The sequence below is a fragment of the Megascapheus bottae genome, chromosome X (assembly GCF_031878675.1).
Source record: "Megascapheus bottae isolate mThoBot1 chromosome X, mThoBot2.hap1, whole genome shotgun sequence".
Classification (NCBI taxonomy): Eukaryota; Metazoa; Chordata; class Mammalia; order Rodentia; family Geomyidae; genus Megascapheus; species Megascapheus bottae.
The window spans coordinates 94,996,416-95,023,037 of NC_143547.1; the positions used below are offsets into that span (position 1 = coordinate 94,996,416).

The window sequence follows — 26,622 nt, forward strand, 5'->3', positions numbered from 1 at the left end:
AAAAAATATTCCCTATTACTAAGCCCCATAATAAATTTTTTCTCCAGCACTGACTCAGCTTGAACCCATTTATCTTTGTGTGAATGCTTTATATGCACGCCTTAATACCATGCAGTGTAGCATTGACAGTTTATAAGGTAATAAATATCCATAATGCAACAAGCTGAGCAATTGCTTCAGAGAAGCTGAGTTGTTAATCATTGCCCTGTACATTTCTTGTACTCCTATTGTTAATTTTACATAACACTGAAACCAAATTATTCTGAGCATATATGCAATTAGTGAGAATACAAAACATGTATAGACATGTTAACGTGGGGGCTAACCTTGGGTAATACTTGTTAATGTGCACAAGTTTCACTACAGGTAGGACAGCTTCCCAAACCAGAAAGGCCCAGCTTTATAATTTAGCTTTTCCAGTAGACTTATGGAACATGGTCAATCTCCTAGAGGATAAGAACAGAGCATCACTGAGTCTTTTCAGAAGCACATCACTCTGTCTCTGTGTCCATATGCTTGCATGTATGTAAAGTGTCTAGGCGAAAGATAGGAAGCAGTCTGAAATTAAAACTAAAAGAAAGTAGATATAGGATTGAGATCTGGTTAGGTCAGAATTCTAAAACTGAAAATTTCCTCAAGAATGATCTCATAGAAAGCAGACATGGTGGTACATGCCTGTGGTCCCAGTTACTCACAGGCTGAAGAAGGGGATCATCTGAGTACAAAAATTCAAGACCAGCAGACCATAGTGTGCTGCTTTACGATTGGCAGTCTCAAGTCCACTCAGGAACTTGTTAGAAACACCGGCTCTTGAATAGACCTCACCTCAGATCTACTCTGTCAGAAATTTGGTTTGGAAGAAGGTAGTGGAGGTGAGGGGTCGTAATTGGAGTTTTCTACATCTTCCAGAAGGTCCCGATAGGTGCAAAGGCTTGAACATTAATCATTTAAAGTGTTCTCCAACATTATTTGAAAATATGCTCTTCTAAAATTTCATAAGCATGTAGTAGGTCTAATATTCTCCATCAGGGCTATTGTAGGGCATTTGTGCACAGCAACAAATGCGTATAAAAATAAGATGAGAAACATTTATTTACTATTTTCTTGAAATCATCACCTATTTAGAACAACTAGAGTACATTGAAAAAAGGATGCATGAAGGACTTTTCCCGGATATTTATGTCAAATTCCTATTTATGTCAATTTTTCCTGAATGATCACAATGCCGATTCAGTTTCACCACACTATATACTTCATTTCTGAATGGTGGAAAAAGCAAGCAAACAAACTAGTCAAGAACCTTAAATTTCTTGGAGAAAGAGGGACTCAATATAGGGACACATCTCTCTACTGCTAGATATTAGATACACTTAATAGAGAGAGGTGTTTGGTCAGTCTATTGGTTATTAAAGCATGTTACAAAAACTCCTAAGATCCAATATATGCAGCCAGCCTCACCTCATGGACATGCACTTCACAGTTGCAGGAGGAGAAAGATGGCTTCAGATGAAATCACATGGTAACTGGGTAGAACTGGGTACAGATCTAATACTGAATCTGGTCCAATCATCTTGGGACTAAGCAGCCTCTTCTCTTTGCAGAAGAATGTTTCTTGGGCCACAGTAACTATTTGACACATACCCTATTAAAGCACTGATTATGGTTGGTCTGTTCTACCAGTCTTCCAAAGTATGCATCATCAGCCAAGGGCACCTTAGGGGATGTAGAGTAAAAACATTAAATGCCAATCTATACATTTTCATTTAGCTCTTAGAGGTGAAATGGAGTTCAGATATTTAATCATGTATTTTCTCTCCCAAAGGACAGGAATGGTTGAAGAAGAAGGTTAAAGTAGTAGTATAATCAGAACAGTACAGCTTAGATTTCCACTGAAAATTTTAGTCCCTAAACAGCAACGAGATTTCCTCAGTACCAAACTAGTGTCGTAAGGCTAACCTACATTTGATAAAATGTTTATGTTAACATGAATGTCTAGACTTTAGGTTATTTAAAGGCAGTGTCATTATCTACAAAAATTCCTTATGTAACTCCAATTTCTGATATATTTGATAATATGTAATGCATACTCAATAAATACATACTCAAGGAATTTTTTCTTTGAATGAATATAAAGAGTTTATTCGGTGCGTATGTGGGTATACAACAACAAATATTAAACAACTTTTTTTTATAACTTTTTGTGCACAGGACAGAAAACTGCCTGTACATGCTATGTCCACTTTTAGAACACAGATTTTAACAATTATTAATGCACAAAATCTTACATATCATGCAACTCTATGCCAAGATTCCAACTTTCTTCCATGCAACAGATATGAAGATCTAAATGGAAACCTAGCTAAGTCTTAAACACTTTTCCAGTAGCAAGTATAATATATGTTGTTTAGGGGTTACCAGTCTTAGTATTTCCTTGTACACAATAATCACGTGCCAAATACAATGACAAAAGGACTCATAGATATACACATGAAACATTTTTTATTTTAACAACACAGAAGACATCGCAGTTCCATAGTTCCTGCCTTTACACAAGAAGCCACAACAATAGTTTAACATTATACACAAATGGAATTAAGAGAAATCTACATTTGAGGAGGAAGATTTTCTTTTTAATTTATCTTTACTGTCTGGGGCTGACTATAAAACTCAATTTCTACGCACAAAATACAGCACAGAACTTGACCAGTTACTACAAATCTAGTGAAAAGAAAAGGTCAGATCACAAGAACACTGTTACCTTGAGCCTGAGATGCCAATTCAGATTCAACCCTGAATTTGGATAATTTGGATTAAGTGACATAGAGTCAATAGAACCATTGAACTTCTGAAACTGGGAAGTTGAGCTATATGAAAGTAAAGAGTACACTGAATCAAGCAGAGATAGAAAACATTAAGCCAAGAAAACAACACAGTTCACATAATTTTGTTTGCTTCCACAAACATTTAAGCAGAGAATTTTGTTTTGCTTCTTTTTTGTTTGTTTTGTTTTAAGAATGACTCTGGTCTTTTAGATTTTCTTGGTTGGGGAACAAATTTTAATCAGCATTAGTGCTGTGAATAACTTTGTTTTTTGGTTTGTCATCCCCAAAGTATAGATGAGATGATGAGAAAATTTGGCAGTCCTTCTCCCATATTTAGTTCATTGATAATGCATGGTATTCTTTTGCACAAGCTCACTCTAAATTTTTATGGGGCTTTAGTATGGATTATAACAAGGTCTACGGGCAGATAGAATAGTGAACTCTGCCTGTTTGTTTGGTAAACGTCACTGACAAATTAGAACTTTCTGGGCGAAGGACTGCTAGAAGAATTCAACAGCACCTGGAGGTAAGGTTCTGTTACAGAGCCCTTGTTTTGCCCTCACTGGCTACGTTGATTCATTGTGGCTCATGGATTTGCCTCCATTCAGTACGCCGGAGACACTTCTGCTCTTGGTCGGGGTCCCACTTCCAGATCGGGAGAACTCCGTGAGATCATGCAGTGATGGTTCCTTGTACATGGCCACTGAAAAATATATTGGGAGAGTGGTAAAAGGGCTTCAAATGGACAGTTCTGTATACGCTATTCTTGAAAGTTGCTAAAAGAATTTAGTTTAAGCACACTCATGACAAAATTAGTAGGTATGGGAGGCAATGTGTTAAGTTAATGTGCTCAATTTGTTACTCCATTGTATGTACTTATTTCTAAATATCTTGTATGTGACATATATGTATACACACATATACATTTGTGCACACATATATATTCATAACAGTTCTTAGATATTAATAAAAATCAACATAAAAATGAAAAAGAAAATAAGAATAAAAGAAAATCATTGTTAATGGATATTCCAGAGCGGTCCTTAATGTTCTTCTACTTAACTGGGCTTTTATGCAATAAAGCAAACATGCAAAATGTGGTTTTCATGTATTTAGTAGAGAATGAATGAGATTAAATTAAGGAAAATGTCATCTTAGTGTGGTACTGTGTATTTGAATGCCTAACTTCTATTTATAATTATATATGGGAAGTTTAATGAAAATGCACTTCGTAAAGCTCTTAGAAATTTAAACATGATGTACTATATACTGTGCTAATAAAATATTATGGTAAAACACTGGCTTCTATCAGTTGAAAATGAAACTCTATAATTGGCTGTTTTAGTATCATTTTTAAGACAATGGTAATAATATTGTTGTGTTATATATAAAAATACTAGCTTATCCTTGTGAAGCACTTACACTAGATATTATTAATTCTCTACATATATAATGTCAATTAATCCACACATATAATCATACTATATAAAACACTTATTCATATTTTATAGATAAATTTGAGGCACAGTGAATATTTCATCATTTCACTATCATTCTGTGAAATTGGAAGCTCAGTCTTGGACCTTGTTAGCAAGAGGAGCTGGAAAACTCATTATTATGTTTTTTTATCTTTCCCTACATTAAATCCATATTACAGTCCCAGCCTAGATAATGTCTGTGAGGTATTACTGTCTGTCTGTGTTTTCTATCCTTTCTCTAATATGCCCTAATACTTCTAAAAATCATTATCATCTATGGCCTATTCCTATTGTTCACATTTCTAACATTTTTTTTCAATTTCATTTTTATTTTCAGGGTGATGTATAGAGGCATTATAGTTACTTTCGTCAGATACCCCTTCCAATGTTTTTCTCCCATTTTTCCTCCCCTCAGCACCTCCCAAGTTATAAAGTTCACTTCCAACATATTGTCTTCTATCACTTTACATTGTTTTATCCTTTGTCCTTAGTCTCATCATCTTGATTTTTCCCTTCCCTTTCCTAATTCAAATAAGCAAATAAATGTATATATTATACACTAGGTAGGAAAGTCAGATACAGTAACAACAGGGGATAAAACATAAGGGAGGAAAAAAGAAAAGAAATAACTTCACATAGTACATTAAGAACAACCACCACAAAGATAAATCTCTTGTTTTTGTATCCTGGAGTTCATTTTGCCTAGTCTCATTCTATATGACCATATGCATATATCTTTTGAGCGATTGTAATCCTCTGCTAAGAAAATCCTTAGACCTATACTAATTATTACAAATGAGGGAAACCTTGAAGCCTATGGTTACTTCACTTAATATGACATTTTCCCAAGTCTTTCCATATGAATGGGACAATATCATTCTCTCTGATGGCAGTATAGAATTCCATTGTGTATAAATACCACATCTTGTTGATCCAATCATCTACTGAGGGGCATCTGGGTTGGTTGATGTCTTCTCTATGGTAAATAATGTTGCAATGAACATCGTTGTGCTAATGGGTTTAGTATATCCTTGTTTCTGGACATTTGGGTAAATGCCCAAGAGTGGGATTGCTGGGTCATAGGGGACTCTATGTTTAGTCTTTTGAGAAACCGCCATACTGCTTTCCATAGTAGTTGGACGAGTTTGCACTCCTACCAACAGTGTAGTAGAGTTTCCTTCTGGCTGCATCCCTATCAACATCTGTTATTAGATTTCTTGATAATGGCCATTGTAACTGGGGTGAAGTAGTATCTCAATGTTATTTTTTAATTTTTTTTGCCAGTCCTGGGGCTTCAGCCCTGAGCACTGTCCTTGGACACTTTTTGCTCTTGGATAACACTCTGCCACTTGAGCCACAGTACCACTTCTGGCTTTTTCTATGTATGTGATACAGAGGAATCAAACTCAGGTCTTCATGCATGCTAGGCAAGCATTCTACCACTAGGCCAAACTCTAGGCCTACATACATTTTAACACCTGTGTTTCTCACAGCTACTATTTTTCATGTAATTTGAGATTCTGAGCTATCCTGAGTTGGAATGTTGACTACTTCAATCTAAATAATGTTCTAAACATATATGTTCTACTGGAAAAATAAAAATCACAATAAGTAGATGCTACTGTCAATGCCTTAATCTACATGATTTTTTTACATTGCTGCATTCATGATTTTGAAGACTATAAATGTTTGTACATTTGTAAGTGCCTTAATATAAAACTAAGTTCCACTTTTGATGGTGTAGTAAAAACTTAATTAAAGTGACTATATTTTATAACACAAGCCATAATTCCTACAGAATCAAATTTACCTTTCAGTGGTTTGGGCAGAAAATGGGCTGCAGGCTTGTTTTTCTTCACGTGGTTGCCTTTCATAATCTCTCCTTCTTTGTTCAGACCCAGGTACCACCCTCGGCCTGATTGCTGTTGACGGTATATCATTGATGAATATGTCACATAATAATTTTCAAACACTGATTCTTTGAATTTGCACTCAGGTGTGAAATGCTCCTGCAATGAAAACAAATAAACAACTCTTGATGATTAATGAATTTCATGTAGAACAATAAGAAATTGCCTTTAAAGATTATAGGATATATTTAGTTAAAATGTATAAACTCCAGTGCCCTGTTTTAGTAGTATAACAAGTATTATTGGAATGCAACAGACTATGTAACACATCACACAATGCTTTAGGAAGAAGTCATACTGATCAATGATTGGCTTTCTTTTTAGTAAGTAGAGGAAAGATAATAACTAACCACATAAGTATATTATACTGTAAAAATGCAAGAGCCAAGGGATGAAAAGAGAAGCCCAAGAGGTCATATGCAACATTATTCAGTACAAATATAGAAAAAATAAACATTCAATCTTTGTACTTACTTTTCATGGATTCTAGAGTGATTTATTATACATTATGGTAGTCAGATGCCTGAGGCTAAATCGAGTGTCATTGCTTTTGCTTCTAAAAGGATGCTACAAAGAAAAACTGTTTTGTTTTTTAACTCTCACGTAAACGAAATTGATTTTTTAAAAGATCATTGATCTTTCCCAAGGGAAAAGAAGTCCCCACCTCACTCCATCCTTACCTTAAAGTAATATAAAAGCAAGGAATTTACAGTAATTCTACAACCAGACATGAGACAGCAGCCCTGGGGAATTTGAACCTTGGAATGTGATTTTCTGTCATGTTTCCTTAGAACTGAGCCAATTCAAATGAAGGGCTCCAAACATGACAGAATGTTTTAGGGAAATCCTTACCACTTTCTTTTTAGCTTCTGCGTGGTATGCACATAAGCATGCAATAAGCAACCACAAAAATGACCATTTATAAGACAAATGGAAGGAACAGAAGATTTTAAAGTATAACTAATCTACAGAATATCAGTGTGTCCACTTGGAGTGAGGGATAATGAGGAAAATGGTAACTGGAGTACATTCAATAGAGATAATCCATGGTGCTACAAGATTTTTGCTAATTTCACTATGCTTTTATCACATTTTGATAGAATCACCAAATCATTTGAAAGCATATATTGCATGTTACCTCTGCCACCAGTCTTTTTAAAAACAGTTTCTTCATTTTCATAATGGCTATCCTTCTAATCTGTATATACCGGCCGAGCAAAATGTTCTGAAGCATTCGAAGTCACTCCAGCAAAGGAAGATATTTCTCAGCTTTTCCTCTAAAAGTTAAGCACCTAAGAATTTTCTTTCCTCTTTTCTTGGAATCCATAAACTCTCCTTCAGGCAGTGATTTGACTGATTTCTCCATTTGGTTACTAGAGTACATGGGGAGAAATATCTATAAGTTGTTTTTTGTTTTGTTTTGTTTTCGTGTAGCTGTATCTTTGTTACATCTGCCTAGGATTCATACAAATTCAACCTTCTCGGGGAGAAATACAATTCTAGTATAAGTACCTGCCGTAAGAAGTTAGAGTTCTGTTTGTGCACTGTGAAAAGTCCATAGGCAAACATGGGCATGCCTACAAAGAAATTTGACTATAATGTACAAATTTCCTCTAATGATAAGGATTGCAAAGATATTAATTTTGTAACTTTCAGGAAGCAATGGAAAATAAATCTGGTAAATAATATATGAGATCAAGGTGGGTAATACTGTTTAGCTGCATAAACAATATATACTTAGTCAATAAATAATGTGCATTGTAAGGGTAGGTCTCTCAAAAGTGCTGCATTTAGCATCTTGGGTAATAGTAGCATTCATTTGTTCATTTCATACACAATTATTAATGATGCATTATAAACTTGTATGATGTGAAAATTTCACAAGTAAATAATACATTAAAATTAAAGTTAAAATTTCATAGGACATTTGCTTTCATTCAAATGTTCTCCAACTCAGGATCCACAATCTTCACCTTCCATTGTAATTGCTATTAATATTCTGTATGCCCTCATGCTTTGTTCCCTCAGCTATTAAGATAATTTTTCCACCTCATCTCTCCTCCACTGTTGGAAAACTTTCCTTCCTAAAGAAAAAAAAATCTTGAAGCCAGGAATTTGTCCTAGTGGCAAGAGTGCTTCTCTAGCACATACCAAGACCTGGGTCTGATTTCATGGGACCAAGTACATCGAAAAGTCTGAAGTGGTGCTGTGGCTCAAGTGGTAGAGCATTAGCCTTGAGATAAGCCTAAGGACAGTGTTCATGCTCTGAGTTCAGTCCCAAGGACTAGAAAAAAAATCTCTTCCTCAGGAACTTTTGATAATTTCACCTTTCCTAGCCTATAGTAGGAATAAAAATGATTTAATGTGGCACTAAAATTCTTTAGTATTCCATCACTATCATGCCTTCCAGTGTTGTCAGAACCCTGTGTGCCTTCCCAGATGCCATTCATCTCATTCCTATATTTCCTAGTCCATTGATTTTTGTCTCATTGCCTAAGAATTGGTTATACCCATATCTGTGGTCTTAAAATCAATCTATATATCTTTAACAAGGACTATAATTAGCCTTCGATGGCCAGGATACTTGTCTTATTTATTTCCAAAAATCTTTCCCCTCCTTAAAATGATAGCTCATAATGGCTGGCTCATGGCAGATCACTTGGATACTGGATCAGTGTATTACTGATTGTAGAATTGTAATTTCAGATATTATTATTCAAACACTGGAATTCAGACAAGACACTATTAACCAGTGAAAAAATCTGAAGGGAATTTCCTTAATACAACAGAATAAAATCACCATATGTACAAGGCTGTCATTGTATGGACAGATTCTGCAAAGGGTGATTTAATATCTGTTAAGAATAACATAGCGCCTACAATGTTAGGAGGAAAACTTGGCAATCGTTACAACTATTGGAAAATGACACACACACAAAAAAGGACTCAATGAACTGAATGCTCTGTTACATCCTGGCAATTTCTTAGTCATCCATACTAAATTTGGACTCAAACTAAGTAGAGAGAGAGGAAAATGAGGCCAAAAAAAAAGAAAGTTGAAACAAGGAAAGACGTATTCTGTTCTCTGTGTGACACTGATGCTATTGAGTATTGGAATTGGGTTGGCAGAAGGGGCTTGCTTTTTACCAAATGTTATAAAATGGGAGCATGCTGCCCAATACTGGATGGCCTACCTAAAGGGGATGAGGTGGAGTTGCATGTCCTTGTCTTACCAATGATTCATTGGAGTTGGATGTGACCCAAGCGGGGGAAACCCTATTTGAAGGAGAACAGGCAGACATATGCTAAGGAAAAAAACCAACTTTGATGGATTTGCAGATGCTTGCTCAAGCTTACTAGTGCATACAAGAAGGTTCCATAATGGTCTTGGCAAGAATGAAGATAGTAATCACTGTGCTACTAGTTTAAGCACTAGGTAAATATCTCCTGTTAAAATTCATGAATGAGTTTAAGAGATGTAACAGTCTGTGCACAATCACTAAGCAATTCTTTGGCAGTACAAAATAAAAGATGCCTTGTAGCTGGGTGCCAGTGGCTCACATCTGTAATCCTAGTTACTCAGAAGGCTGACATCTGAGTATCACGGTTCAAAGCCAACCCAGGCAAGAAAGTCCGTGAGACTCTTATCTCTGATTTTCCACAAGAAAACCAGAAGTGGCACTGTGGCTCAAGTGGTAGAGCTCTTGAGCTGAAGAGCTCAGGGACAGCGACCAGGCCCTGAGTTCAGCCACAGGACCAACCAAAAAAAAGTGCCTTGTATCTTAGAATCTTCCATGCACTGATTTATCTTAAAAGTTTCTTGCTTATCTGTATTTTTTGGAGAAACAATGTCTTTAGCTCATGAAATAATATGTCCCTAATATCTTTCTTCTGTGTAATCATCTCCCTTTAAGGCTCAAGGAAGGTATCTTCTTATTGAATATTGAATAATATGTCTGTAGTATCTATTTCATCTAGTAATAGTGATTATGTTTTCAGTAGGAAATGAGAACTCCACCTTCACAGAACCTATGGATCTAGAAGTAAAATCTAACACTACTTTTTGCCAATTTATTTCCACTATTGAAAGAGAAATAATTCTCTTTTTTGTCAGTCCTGGGGCTTGAGCTCAGGGCCTGAGCAGTTTCCTTGGGCTTTCTCAAGGCTAGATCTTTACCACTGGAGCCACAGCACCACTTCCAGGTTATTCTGTGTATGTGGTACCAAGGAATCAAATCCAAATCTTCGTGCATGCTAGGCAAGCAATCTACCACCAGGTCAGAAGTGTCTTAGTACCTCAAACAATCTGCGTATCTAAAAACACACACCAATTCCTGATGAAAATTTCTAGTTTGGAAAACACAAGCCTTAATAAGATATTTTCGTCCATTTCTCCTGCTCTTCTGTTTTTAACTGTGATACCACTGCAAGGATGGCAATGTTTCATTTCAGTCCAGGTCTCCCAGCAGGGTTTGAGAAGCTTTGATGACTGAACTGTAGACCACAAATGTTTCCATTTAACACATTGCATTCCAAAGCAAGATTTCAAAATGAGCTGCACTTATTCCCTTGGGTCCAGAGGCAGTAAAGAGTCAACTGATGTTGTCCATCAATAAACTGGCATTACCACGTATAGGATGAAAATATCACACAATATGTATCATCTTTCACACAATGTGTGTACTACTTACAAGGAACATATCCAGGTATGGATACTGTTTGCCAATATATTTGGTTCTATGCACATGAAATATTTTTAGATCACAGAGTCAAAAAATAGCTCATACATATGAGTGAACGTTATAAAAGAAATTCTGAGAGGAGACCGAGAAACAGGACTTTCTCTTTTCAGCATGTGCTAGAAACATATTTCAACTTATCTAATCTTTCCTCAGAGCTTCCAATTCCCTCCTGTCCCTTCTCTCTTTGAGCTACATTTTCAGTGGCCTTATCCTCCAACTAATTTAGCAAATTACCAGCAATACCAACGGTTATTCTTCTCATTCTGAGCCATATTCTGGTGATAATTAATTTTCCAAATTTAAAAGGAGCAGGTTATCTCAGCAAGTCTGACTTGTAGGAGCCAACTATTCCCTAGCCTATTGAAAATCATATGCAGATAAAAATCAAATTTTCAACTCTTAAAAATATAAATGGAATTTTAAAACATAAATTATACCCATGGGAATGACACTCTAACAACCAATATTCACTGGAGAGTCTGCCCCTCCCTCAGGGATCTCAAAACCCAGGATTAATTATTGTATTCAGGTCTTTGATGTTCTCTCCCTGGGCATATGTGATGTGAATAAACTTCATTATTACTGAGTTCAAAGCATAGAAAGGGACAGGTTGGGGAAGAGGGAATCAATGTTCATGCTTTGCAGCATGCTTTTGCAAGCAAAATAAAAAGAGGATGGCTTGTTCACTCAGATATCCACTGGATTATCAGATGCTTGTGGGCAGCTCCTGGTACAATGATACATGATCAATACCCATGGGACGAAATAGATGGATATAAAATGAGAAACAGCATGGAGAGATGTTGAAAGCTCCATTAAATGAATTCATAAAAGTGTTAAATATAGTACTACATCTTCCAGAGTAACACAGGTCTTTTATAATAAGGAACACAGACACATCATACCTGGCTTGTTAGGGCAGAAAGAACAGGTAATACAAAGGGGAAAAGTTGTCTGCATATAAATTCTATTCAAAAAGTGGAGAGAGTGGAGAAGGGGGAAAGATAAAAAGAGGTAAAGAGGAGGGGAAGACATGAAAGGAGGGAAGAAAGAGAGTAATCAAGGTAGAAATGTGCTTACTCTAAAAATAAGAATAAAAAATTTCCTGGCAACTGGGAAATAGTCAATTAGGCACACAATATATACTCTTGGTCTTTGGATCTTGAAATAGTTAAACATTTCAATTAAATTCTTCTGACCCGAGGTTTAAGACAAAAGACTGTGAACAAAAGTCTAGTTCTATTTGAGAGCCAAACAAAATAAGCACCAACAAATGGGTACTTGCAAGGGGGGTGGGACAAGGACTTAGGGGTCGATAGTGAAAGGGGCGGGGGGAAATGAAGCCAAGAATTCACTGTATAGGGGCCGGGAGTTTGGCCTAGTGGTTAAAGTGCTTGCCTAGCATGCATGAAGACCCGGGTTCGATTCCTCGGTACCACATACATAGAAAAAAGCCAGAAGTGGTGCTGAGGCTCAAGTGGTAGAGCTCTAGCCTTGAGAAAGTCCAAGGACAGTGCCCTGAGCTCAAGCCCAGGACTGGCAAAAAAAAAAAGAATTCACTGTATATACGATAAAATTAAGAAATGTAAGGGAAGGAGTGGATCTAAGGGGGATGAGTTCATTGGAGGGGATGATGCTGATCAAGATAGATTGCATTCATATGCTGCTTTGTTAAATGACATCCCCCTTGTACAATTACTTTAAGATTAAAGAAAAGTCGAGCTCTGCTGACTTTATCAGGTTCTTTCACAAGGATCCAGAGTGAGAGAGGATGTATATTATATGAAAGAAACCCTAAAAATTACAAAGCTCCACAAAAATGAAATATAGGATTGCTTTTCATAATACATGCCCAGGAAACAAGGCCAAAATAAATTCTCTTTTATTATCGATGTTTTTTTAAAACATATAATCAATTTATGAGGAAAAGATATGCCTGTGTGTGTTTTATTAACACAGAAGAATATAAATTCTGAACCAAATGAGGACTGCACATGAATTACTCTTCCCTTAGTGTTCTCCTCTAATTCTGGTTTACAGAAATCTGTTCAGCTCCTTCCATTTTCGTTCATAGGACATTGAAATTGCTGCGATGCTTCAAGCCAAAGCACTAAAAAAGTGAGGTGTTAAAAATGGGCCTCAGTATATAGAGATTCCATTTCTGAACACTTGTTTGTTAAACATGTCATTTGAAATATAATGTAAAATCAATGTTAATAAATCCTTTAATAAAAAAATGGGCCACAGGACACACCATACCACAGAATGACCTAAAAGTCCACTTGATAATTAGCAAGCATAAGGATGGACCAGTTGAACAGCAATATTCTCAACAAGCTGCTTGAGCTGATTCAAAACTTTGGCAAGGTAGCAGGGTATAAAATTAACTCTCAAAAATCAACTGCCTGTTCCTCAAAAGACTAAACATAAACCTCCCCTATGAACCAGCAATTCCACTACTTGGCATTTACCCAATTATCCAGAAACAAGGACATACTAAATCCACCAGCACAACAATGTTCATTGCAGCACTATTTACCATAGCAAAGATATGGAGCCAACCTAGATGTCCCTCAGTTGATGAGTGGATCAACAAGATGTGGTATTTGTACACAATGGAATTCTACACTGCTGTCAGAAAAAAATGACATTGCCCCATTTGAGGAAATGGAAAGACTTAAAAAAATCATATTAAGTGAAGTAAGCCAGACTGAAAGGAACTTAGGCTCAATGGTTTTCCTCATTTGTTATAATCAGTAGAAACCTTGGGCTCTGCTAGCAGAAATTTGCAATAGAGCAAAACCTTGATACAAAAGGCCATATAGTATGATGCTAAACGAAAGGATCTCTAGGACATAGAAACATAAGCCATATAATGAATGATTGTTGTTCTTCTTAAGGTCCTAATTATCTCTCATCTCTTTTGCTGTCCCTTGGTTATCTCATATTGTTACAGTATCTCACTTTGTTACCTGATATATCGGATATATTTGTATTTGGTTATTTGAAATTGGATAGGGAAGGGGGGAAAACAAGATGAGGGGTGGGGGTGGGGGGGAGGGAAATGGGGACCAAGACATGTGAAAGGGTATCAATGTATGGGAATTAATGCACCATCTATCTTCTATTAATTACAATAAAAAATATATGAAAAAATCAACTGCCTTCCTCTATGCCAACAAAAAATGGTATGAGGCAACAATCAGGAAAGTAATTCCTTTTGCAATACCCTCAAAGAAAATAAAGTACCTAGGAATTATCGTAACTAAGAATGTAAAGAAACTTTTTGATGAAAACTTTAAAACCCTGAAAAAGGAAATTAAAGCAGAACTGGGGAAATGGAAAAGCCTCCCATGCTCCTGGATTGGAAGAATTAACATCGTGAAAATGACAATCTTGCCAAGGGCTATCTACAAATTCAACACAATACCCATCAATATCCCAATGTAATTCCTTAAAAAAATAGAAGAGGCAAACAAAAATTTCATATGGAATAATAAAAGACCCTGTATAGCAAAAACAATTCTTAGCAGAAAGAACAGTGTAGGAGGAATTTCAATACTAAACTTTAGACTCTATTACAGAGGTATAGTGACCAAAACAGCTTGGTACTTGCACAAGAAGAGGCCAGTGGATTAGAACCGAGGACCCAGATATTAATCCACAAACCTATGGCCACCTAATCTTTGATAAAGGAGCCAAAAATAAATAGAATGGAAGAAAGACAGCCTCTTCAACAAGTGGTGCTGGCAGAACTGGTTAAGCACCTGCAGAAAACTAAAGTTGGATCCTTCTTTATCACCCTGCACCAGGATTAACTCCAAATGGATCAAAGACCTCGAGGTAAAAGCAGATACCCTGAAAACTTTACAAGAAGGAATAAGAGATATATTAGGTCTCCTTGGCACTGGTCGAAACTTTCTTGATAAGGACCAAGAAACATAACAAATCAGAGAAAGTCTGGATAAGTGGGACTGCATTAAACTATAGAGCTTCTGTATAGCAAAGGACAGAGCTAGCAAATTAACTAGAAAGCCTACAGAGTGGGAGAAGATCTTCACTAAGAGAAAAAGGCCTCATATCTAAACTATATCAACAGCTCAAAAAATTGAATCACTCCAAAACTAATCTCCAAAGAAACAACCATCCCATTAAAAGATGGGCCAATGAGTTAAAGAGACTCTTCTCTGAAGAAGAAATAAGAATGGCCTATAGACACATGAAGAAATCCTCGATATCTCTGGCCATAAAAGAAATGCAAATCAAAACAACTCTAAGATTCCACCTCACTCAAGTTAGAATGGCCAGGATCAAGAAATCTAACTCCAGTTAGAATGGCCAGGATCAGGAAAACTAATAACAACAGATGCTGGAGGCCATATAGTATGAAGCTAATAGAAAGGACCTCCAGGATATTGAAACAAAAGCCATATAATGAATGATTGTTGTCCTTAATGTACTATGTTATCTCTCATCTCTTTTGCTGTCCCTTGGTTATATCATAATGTTACAGTATCTCACTTTGTTATCTGATATATTGGATACATTTGTATTTGGTTATTTGAAATTGGATAGGGAAGGGGAGAAAACCAAGATGGGGAGGTGCGGGGGAGGGTAATGGGGACCAAGACATGTGAAAGGGTATCAATGTATGTGAATTAATGCACCTTCTATCTCGCAAATATCATGTAACCCTTTTATTAATTACAATAATATATATATATAAGAAATCTAATAACAACAGATGCTGGAGAGGATGTGGCCAGGAGGGATCACTACTACATTGTTGGTGGGAGTGCAAACTCGTTCAACCACTATGGAAAGTAGTACGGCAGTTCCTCAAAAGACTAAACATAGAGCTCCCCTAGGACCCAGCAATTCCACTACTAGGCATTTACCCCATTGTCCAGAAACAAGGACATACTAATTCCACTAGCACAACAATGTTCATTTTAGCACTATTTACCATAGGGAAGATATGGAACCAACCCAGATGCCCCTCAGTTGATGAGTGGATCAACAAGATGTGGTATTTATATACAATGGAATTCTATGCTGCTTTCAGAAAGACTGACATTGCCCCATTTGTAAGGAAATGGAAAGACTTAGAAAAAAATCATATTATGTGAAGTAAGCCAGACTAAAAGGAACATAGGCTTAGTGGTTTCCCTCATTTGTCATAATCAGTAGAAACCTTGGGCTCTCCTAGCAGAGATTGACAGTAGGATAAAACCTAGATACATAAGGCCATATGGAATGATGCTAAATGAAAGGACCTCCAGGATATAGAAACAAAATCCATATAATGAGTGATTGTCCTTAATGTTATCTCTCATCTCTTTTGGTGTCCCTTGGTTATCTCATATTGTTACAGTATTTCACCTGGTTATCGGATATATTGGATATATGCGTATTTGGTTATTTGACATAGGATAGGGAAGGGAGGAAAACAAGATGAGGGGCGGAGGTGGGGAGGAAGGAAATGGGGACCAAGACATGAGAAAGGATATCAATGTATGTGAAATAATGCACCTTCTATCTGGTGAATATAATTTAACCCTTCTATTAATTACAATAAAAAGTAAATTAAAAAATAGCAATATTCACAGGACAATATGTTGGAAATGTACTCTACAATCTGGGAGGGAGTAGGGCTAGGGAAAGTGGGAGATAAACATGAGATGGGGTAACAATGTTCAAGAAGTAATATATTCACTACCTGACGAATGTGACTGTATCCCCTCTTTACATCAGTATGATAATAAAATATAATAAAATATGTTTTAAAAATAAGTAATATACCTTAATAATGTAAATGTAACCATCTATACATTGCTCTGATAATAAAGAAAAGAAAAAAGAAAAAATCCCCCACTGTACATCTAGGATTGGCTAATAAATTGTTTTAAAAAACCAGAAAGTACCAATATGAACATAGGAAAACTTTTCCCCATATGGCTACACTCTACTTCCTGGTAACATTTTTACATTCTAAGCTATCTCACAGTCATTTTAATTTACCTTATTGACAATCCCACAAAATACACCAAAAGGGTATTGTTGTTTTTTTCTTGGGTCTTCATAAACAAAATCTAGTTCACTAATGAGGAATATACTGAAAACAGTCCAGTGGCCTGTGGATCAGAATTAGGAGATATGACTATATTTGAGTCCCAGTGTTTATTTAGATTATTGTTCTAGACTTTCGTGTTTCTATAAACAATGTCATGAATTGGTTTGTTCATGCTGTCATAATTTAAAATATAATTTGTTTTATATAAAACTTTACTGAAATAAACAAGGGAAAAAAAGAAATTAAACAAATGTAATGCATCTCATATAGAAGGCCAAAAGAGTTATTTCTGTCATTATATAAAAAGCATGATTTTCAGTAGAAACCTTGGGCTCTCCAGCAGAGATTTACAATACAGCAAAACCTAGATACACATAAGGCCATTTAGTATGACACTAAATGAAAGGACCTCCAGGCTATAGAAAAAAAGCCATATAATGAGTGATTTTGTCCTTAACATACTATGTTATCTCTCATCTCTTTTGTTGTCCCTTGGTTATCTCATATTGTTATAGAATTTTACCTTGTTATCTGATATATTTGGTTATTTGAAGTAGAATAGGGAAGGGGGGAAAACAAAATGAGGGGCATGGGTGGGGGGAGGGAAATTAGGGACCAAGACATGAGAAAGGGTATCAATGTTTGTGAAGTAATGCACCTTCTATCTGGTGAATGTAATGTAACCCTTCTATTAATTACAATAAAAATATATGGAAAAAAGAGACATATATAAAGGACATCAGAATTGAAAAAGCTGATGTAAACATTTCACTGTTTATAGATAAGATCTTACATGTTTAAAATACAATTTCTATCAGAAACTTGTTAGAACTAATAAATAAAAGTAGCAAAAGTATGGATAAAATTTGAAATCAATATGCATTGCTGTTCACTGATCTAAAGCATGATCAACAAAGCATTTTCAATAGATACCATACCTGAAAATATCTAGGAATAAATGTAATCAAAGAGATAAAAGATTCTATAGTAAAAATAACAATACTACTCTTGTTTAAAAAAAGACAAATATGAAATCTCAAAAGATGAAGCTAGTGGAAGAAAACACAGGGGGAAAGCTTGAGGGCTATAAAAACACTAGACATGGACCTTTCGAACAAGATCCTAAAAGCACAGGGAAGAAGGCAAAAAATAAAATAGACAAATGGGATTACATCAAATTTTAAAGCTTCTACACAATAAAGGCAATAACTATCAGAGAGAAGATACAACCTACAGATTGGAAGAATATTTTACAACTAAATATGTGACAAAAGTTGATATCTACAATATTTAGGAACTTGAATCATAAATAGGCCAAATCAAATAAAGAACCACATTATTGGACAATATTGCTATATAGCCATTCCTCCAAGAGAAGGCATACAGATGGCCAACAGGCATTTAAAAAAATGTCCACCATCATTAATGATCAGGAAAACTCAGGCCAAAGCCACAATGAGATATTATCTCCTGAAATAAGAATGGCTATTACCAGCTAGTTATCTTTATCACACACCTATTATTCTGGCTAATCAGAAGGTTGAGATCTGAGGATTGAAGTTCAAAACCAGCCCAGGCAGGAAAGTCCATGAGGCTCTTATCTCCATATAACTATCAAAAGAGGCAGAAGTGGAGTTGTGGCTCAAGTGGTAGAACAGTATCCTTGAGAATAAGAATCTCAGGGACAGTGCCCAGGTCCCAGTTCAAGGTCCTGGAAAAGAACACCCCCCCCACACACACACACATAGAATGGCTATGTTACCAAAAGAAGGAAACAATTGTTGGGCAGAATGAGGAGAAAAAGAAATAACATTACTATTAATTACTGAATGGATAAAGACAAACAAATGTGCACTTGTATAAAGTGGAATAATATCCATATTTTAAAAGGATGAAATCCATGTAGAGAGTATACTGTTAAGTAAAATAAGCTAAACACAAAAACATTACTGGCTGCTCCACTAAGAATTACAATTTTATGTTTTATCAATCAGTTAAAGAAGGTAAACTGTGCATTGTTATCATTGTTTAGTAGAAATCTCCCGATAAAGTTCTCATTACCACTGCCCAAGCTAGCCTCAAACCACAATTCTCCCAATCTCTGCCTCCTGACTAGGTGGGATTGCAACTTTGCACCACCACATCCACTCTTTGAATAACCAGGCTGCCCTATGTATTTTGAAAGATGAATCACAAGTTTCAGAAATGATTTCTAAAAATAAAGCTTCCTGATTTTTAGCTGGTTAGAATTAATGAGTGTCCAATAGATGAACATTTAGTTCCTTAGGAACTTTCTCATTGGCAGCAGTGCTTCTCAGTGTAATAACTTCAGGATGTGATCTGAAGGACTGTAGTCAACAGGAGATCAAGCTCACTTAATACGTTGCATCTTTTGCAAGCAGATGACTGAGAATGAAAAGGACTAGGAGTTTAGGGGAAAAAAATTCCCAGAGATCTAACCATTACGCATAGGAGAAAGTTTCTTTCCTCCAAATCAATTGAAAAGCTTCTTCAAGACAGGTGGCCTATTAACACTGAAGTCATACACAAGGCCAGTGCATAGAATCTTTGAGTGCTTCAGGAAACCTGGAGGACTATACTTTGATTTCTGTTGGATAGAGAACACTTTTTTTCCATTTTCTTTTTTATTATTGAGGTAATATATAAAGGGGATACAGGTACATTCACCAGATAGTAGGTTCACTACTTCTCATACATTGATCCCCCTTCTTATGTTTTTGTCCCCACTTCCCTCCCTCGACCCCTCTTAATCATGTTAGTTTCTCCCCTTCCCTTTCCTATTTTGAATAAACAAACTTATATACAATATAGCAGGTAACAAAGTCAGACACAGTAACAATATGAGATTAACCAAAGGGCATAAAAAGAGAAGAGAAATAACATAGTACATTAAGAACAATAATCACACAAGATAAAGCTCTTGTTTCCATATCCTGGATATTTTCATTTAGCCTCATCCTATATGACCTTATGTACCTAGTTTTTGCGCTATTGTAATCCTCTGCTACGACAGTCCAGATCTTTTCATTGCTATGGAAGGGGTTAATGATATACATTACCTGTATGTGGGAGAGATGATCTCAGTAGTCACTTGTTTTCAAAGCTAACAATATACAAGCTTTCAGTTTAGACTTTAAGATAGCCTGAAAGTCGAAAACTACAATTACTATATGTATCAATGAGCCCCAATGCTATTAATGAGATTTTTTAAATAATCCAGTATTAATGAGCCAAATGACATTTCCCTGTGTTGTCTTAATTACTAAGGCACAAAAGGCATATTTATCCTTACTTCTTTTGTTCTAAACCACTGTATCTCTACCTCTCATTTCTTGATGTAGGCTACTAATAGAAACAGGAATGAAAGATTGAGCAGTACCTCACGTTTAAGCTACATGTACTTTTCACGTTGTCTACAACTACTTGAATGCCTGTGGCATTATAGTGACAGACAAGGGACAGGTTAACAATGATGGCAATAACAAAAGTAATGACTGTAATGGGTTTTGGTAGATCTTTTCAGAAAATTATTCTAAGAGGCACTGTTAGTATTGAAGAAATGACATTAGAGGTGCTAAGACATTGGAACTGGGCTTGATCATGTTGGAGAGTGAAATTAGACCAGGAAAGCAGTTCCTTCCACAGGAAAATGGAATCTCTTTAAGGCAGCTGATGCTTTCTTTTTTTAGGGCAACCAGCTATCTGAATATTCTCTGGAATGCAAAACTGTCGATCAGGTAGTCTTAATTGGACTTAAGGGTTCGAGCTTTTCTTTTTAGGCTCTGTACCACATTACCTGAAGCTCCATCCATTTTAGCTTTGTTTTGAGTTTAGTGCCCTGCACTTTTACCCAGGGTTAGGATTACAACTGTGAGCTAACAGTCTAACCTTGTTTTTCAGTTAGGATCATAGCAATTTTTAGTCCAAGATAGTCTCAAAATTTGATCCTCCTATCTCTGTCTCCTGAGTAGCTGGAATTGCAGGTGTGCATCACCATGCCTGGGTCCAGAAGAATTTCAATACAACAAAAATCAAAGCAGCCAGCCATTCCTCTGGCCATTTCTTTCTCCACAATGGGCAGCAACTTTGCATTTATCTTGTGGAAATCTGTCTACTTGACATTCTCCCAAATCATGCCAAAATTCATCCATTCTCCTTATCTAAAATATTCACACCTGCACATCAGCTTGTTCTGTTTTATTTCACACTCTAGTAATTTTCCCTCTATACCACAAGTTTTTTTAAAGGAATGACTCCAAAGCAGCCTTATGAAAGTGTGCTTTCTAAACTACTGAAGATATAGGAGAAATATAAATTCATCTATTGGGACTCAAGTGCATGTGTGAGAAACACACAGTGAAACATGATGCAGACTGAAACATCAGAGAATACAGAGAAAGGAAACCCTGACATACTTCAGATTCCAAACTCCATGGGACCTAGAGAAATTATTGTCAAAGACTTCATTGAGGAAGATGGATGGGAAAATAAACACTTTCTGTCCTGAATCCTAGCTATATATGCAGCCCAGGATAAAAACTGAGACAAAACTCGGTGGATTCTGCCTCTTGTAAAGTTAGTATTGTTGGGTGAACCAGATGCAGGTGAAATCCTATTTCTTCTGGGAGGTATCCCTGTGTGCAATTTACATGTGACTCTGGAAAAAAAGAAATTGAGGCTTTGAAAGAACTAAGTCCTGTCAAAGGTCATTGGAACAACACACTTGGACATACGAATGCCTCTAGGAGAAATTGAATCTCAAGGGACACATAGGCTTAGATGTTACAGGAAGCAAGTCAACAGTCCTTAACAGCCAATTGTCATCACCTGTGATGCCGTTGATTATCTTTTCGACCTGCCACATTTATGTAGTGTGTAGAAAACCTTACAAGGAAGCCAGAGTACATGCTTTGCAGGATTGTTTATGCAAGACATATAGCTATCATTTAAATTCTAGTAGCATGACTTAAAATTAATTCTGCTTGATCTATATTTCCTCAACTGCTATATTTCATATTAGTGTTTTTTCCCAAAGGATTTGTTGACATTACATTTTGAAAAAGGCAAACTTCAATTTTCAGTCACCTATATGTCATCATATGTGAAAACAGAATGAAATAATATAATATAGGCTATGAAAATGAATAGAAGAGATTAATACTTGAAGTTTGTCCAAATCTTACCTATTTGGAATAACTTTCAGGTTTCATTGTCAACAATGTAGCCTGTTAAAGTATTTGCATACATTATCCCTGCAGGAAGCATTTTAAACTTAAGGTAACTATATACTATAGAATTGATGTCAAAGAACTCAATCAAATAAAACAGGCTCTTCTTTCTGTCATATCTATGATGATGATTAATAAGAGTCCCCCTCTTTTCAACGACAGCATATGAACAATTTCTTACTTTGTCCTTTTACCAAGGAGCTCTTACAGCTTGTTCTGAAAATCTGCATGCTATAAAAGCTAAACTGGAAAGCTATAGAGATGAATCCTCCAGTTATATCCATGCTGCAAACTGAACCGTAACACTCCCTTAATATATCTTATCATTGCACTTTTATACTAAACATGCATCCAAATTAAGTCCAATGTTTCACATTCCTCCTGCTCAAAAGTCTTTTAATGGCTCCCTGCTGCCTACAGAATGAAATTCAAACTCCCTGGTCTGGCGTTCAAGGCCCTCTACAATCTGGCACTTGCTTTCTTACAACCACAGCATAACATTCCTCATTTTAAGGCAGAAGGGAGAAATAAGACCAGGATGAAACGAAGACAAAATTGTTGTTTTTTCACATGAAGGGAAATGATCTCCCACAAACCAGTTCTTGTGCTTCAAATGCTGGTAAAGTCATTGATTAGAGAGTTGAGACTCATTAGGTCACAAGGAATGTGCAATGAATAACACTTAAATTTCTTTCTGGTGCTCTGTATTATCATTTTTTTTAGTTTGCAAAAATGACTTGCAATTCTCAAACACTCCAGCTGTCTCCTGCCATGGTCCCCCACACTGTGATCTAGCAGACAGTATGCTTGGGCACAGGCTGCCACCAGGCATGTGATTCTTTCTCGAGGTCACTTGCTAATAAATCAGCACCTCTTCTTTTCACAGTACACAGAGAAAGAGTCAAATGTCAGCATGTCACAAACCTCCAGACTCAGCTCTGGCTAGAATGTAGAAGTACCTTATAACTGAGTATTTCTGAAAACTTTTCACAGCGTCAAAGTACAGAGAAATGAAATTGTATCTGAACAGACGGAAACTAAATTATTTATCTCCTACTAATTTTTAACAGATGGATGCTGATGAAAAATCTATACTGGCAAATACACTGTATATATTACCTTAAAGATAATAAGTGGGATTAAAATTTTAAATGCTCACAATATATTTTTATGACTCATGCTTCTAGTTTGTTTTCAGAGACAGGGGCTCACCAGCCAAGGCTAGACTGAAATTTGTCAGGTACCCAAGAGTAGCCTTGAACTCATGATTCCCCTGCTTCAGTTTTCCAAGTGCTAGGATTAGAAATGTAGAGAACCATGCTTCACCTTATGGTTCACACTAATTCCATGCAAAGGTTCAGCTACGCGTATATGACTAGTAGATAACGAATCATACCATCTAAGTTCTATCATCTGTTTATGAATCACACCAGCAGTTGGATTGCTTCTCTTTTTTAATCTCTCAGTTATACTAAATGTGGGAGGTTGCTGTACTTTATCCCTCAACACTAAGGGAAGCAAACAGCACATCTTCCTCAGAGAAGGATATGACCCTACAGGGAGATATCAGTCGTTAGAACTAAACTTCCTTATTTCGCTCCAGGCAAAAGTGAATAAAATGCTGCCTCACAATTAAAATAAACCCAGGAAGCTAAAGAAGAAGTGACTATCATCAAGGAAATAGGACATAACAGAAGGAAAATTATTTTCCTTTCCTGCCCAAGATAAGGAGAAGAGAGTCGATTTAATGTCCAGTTCTTTTCTCTACTGCCTCATGACAGACCCATTTTTTATTGCTCTGAAGCCTAACATTGAGGCAAGGAGATAATATTCTGCTTTGATGGACTCTGAAATGTCACTTGTTCATGAAATAGTAGGAAACAACATATATGCAGCTCAAATCCAATCAACCTTTTTTGATGTCATTAGCTGGTCTATACTGTCCTTCATATAACAAGGTTGAACTTTGGAGTCCAGAAAAAATGATATAAAGAGTCAAATGCACAATTTGTTACATTAGGGCTTGTGTGATGTTGGTTGTCCTACAGAATATGCAATATCACTTCTGAATGATATATAAAGATAAATTTGACTAAATGGCACCTTATGATAATGTTTCTTATTCAAGTCAATCATCGTCTCTTCAGTCTACTCACATATACTTGTTTGCCTAAATATATTTGAACAATTATGACCTCTTCAAAATTAAGCATGTGTCTTCCCACAAGTAGCCCAAAGGGTAATTCTTGGGATGGAAAACAAAAATTGATACTCTTAAGTTAAACTCTCTGCAACTCACATCTACAGAAACAATGTTTATATAAGGTGGAAATCATATGGAACATGAAGGCACAAGGAAACCATAAAATGAGTGACCAGAATAAATTAAAATATAAAGAATGAGTAAACACACTAAAAACTTCAAAACTATGGCTTTATTGTAAGCTCTATAGGGAACAGGCATTTATTAGGGACTTCATTTTTTACAATTAGAAAGGAATGGTAAACAGGTTAATCAGCTATGAATCCACTATAGTTGATATGTTTAACTCAGTACAAATATCAGACTAGTACAATTTCCATTATAAAACAGAGATGAGTGTGCAAACAGCAAGTCACTGGAGGACATGCATCCACACAAAAACTGTGTGAGAATGGCTGCAGATTATGTGTTCTCTTAGCAACATTTATTGTATTCATCTAAATAGACTCAATGTTTAGCCACAGTTGCTTGCTGTATTTTGAATAAGCAATTTCCTTACGCTAGAATCACAGCCTTGTGGTAAATTAAATGCTCAGGATGATGCTCAGCTTTCTTATGGCTACTGAACCATCATTTAAGGTATAACGTTCTTACCTTGGTTTCTGAAGATGGGCCTGACTCATTTCAGTGGGTGTTGGTTTTGCTGTACAGCTCATGCCTGAGTTAAATGAATGTACTCATTTCTATTTTTCCTAACAATACATTTTTGCTGATTCTATTAAGCAAATGCCCCATTCTGTCGCTATGGAATAAAGCAAAATCAATGAGGATATGGGAAGTGGGGGGAATTTGTGGATTCCTTGGGAGAGCATTCCTCAATTGACTCGGTGGTCCATTATCACCAGATAATGTACCATATAAGTTATAACTGTAGTAAACATTTTTGCAACTTGAGATGACCTCCACCCAACACCCACAAATAACTTCCCATGTTATTCAGACCTTCAGTCTCCATATTATCTAACCCTGCTACTTTGATCTCTCATATTCACTATACAGCAAATTATATAGGCAATTGTTTGCTTACTATGTGTGTACACTTCTAGGATTTAAGTTTCTCAAACACAAGAATCCATATTGTTCATTGTTCTATTCTCATATTTAGAACAGTGCCTGCTACTCTACAATTATACAAAAAAAAAGTGCTCCATGAAGATACATGAATCTTAGTGGCCTGGTAGATTGAAGAGATTAATACTTCCAAATTATTAAATAATTAGATTTTCCATAAAACCTTTAGGCACTTATTAGGATGGAGTCATCAAGAGATTTTATTTTCACTGTGGTCTGAACTGATATATAATTTTTAACCAGTATGTCTACACAAAGAAAATAATAACATAAACATTTGAACTAAACACGTTTATTTATTAAAAAGTGGGGAGAGCAAATGAAAGGAAATACCTAAAGAGGATACCTTTGAAAAGTATACTAATAAGTAATTAATCATTGAAAGCAACAAATCTTCATGCTATTAATATTTAAAAACAGAATCCTTATATCAACATTTTAGAAATATTTATTCATTATATTTGACTAAAGAATTGATGCTTCCAATGAAAATACTATAATTCTGATGATTTAATTAACATATGTGAATACTTAAAGCATTGAAATCACACCATTTGTAAGGAAATGGAAAGACATGGAAAAAAAATCATAGTAAATGAAATAAGCCAGACTGAAAGAAACTTAGGCTCCATGATTTCTCTCATTTGTAAAAATTAATTATAATGAGATTCTCCTAGCAGAGTATCACATAGCTCAAAAGCTATGTACATATGGCTGTACAGGATGAGGCTAAGCAAAATGAACTCCAGGGTATGGAAACAAGAGGTCTATCTTTGTGACTGTTGTTCTTTTGTTGTTGTTGTTGTGGGTCATGAGGTTTGAACTTGGCCTGGGTATTGTCCCTGAGTTCTTCAGCTTAAGCCTACAGCCCTACCCTTCAGCCAAGCCCACTTCCCAGTTTTCTAGAGGTTAATTGGAGATAAGAGTCTCTCCATTTTGTATTGCCCAGGCTGGCTTTGAATCTTGATCCTCAGATCTCAGCCTCCTCAGTAGCTAAGATTACAGATGTGAGCC

At 36.1% G+C, this 26,622-nt stretch overlaps 1 protein-coding gene across 3 annotated transcripts in view; it reads right to left on the minus strand.

Moving 5' to 3' along the window:
- Positions 1-2,123: 2,123 nt before the first annotated feature.
- Fgf13 (fibroblast growth factor 13) overlaps positions 2,124-26,622 on the minus strand; it is a 450,817-nt gene continuing 426,318 nt past the window's right edge. For all 3 annotated transcript variants that reach the window (XM_090325760.1, XM_090325758.1, XM_090325759.1), the window contains 2 exons: positions 6,111-6,309; positions 2,124-3,525 (listed from right to left, as the gene is read on the minus strand). In XM_090325760.1, the coding sequence (XP_090181886.1) occupies positions 3,389-3,525; positions 6,111-6,309 (336 nt within the window). In that variant the 3' untranslated portion in view covers positions 2,124-3,388. The remainder of the gene's footprint in view (positions 3,526-6,110; positions 6,310-26,622) is intronic.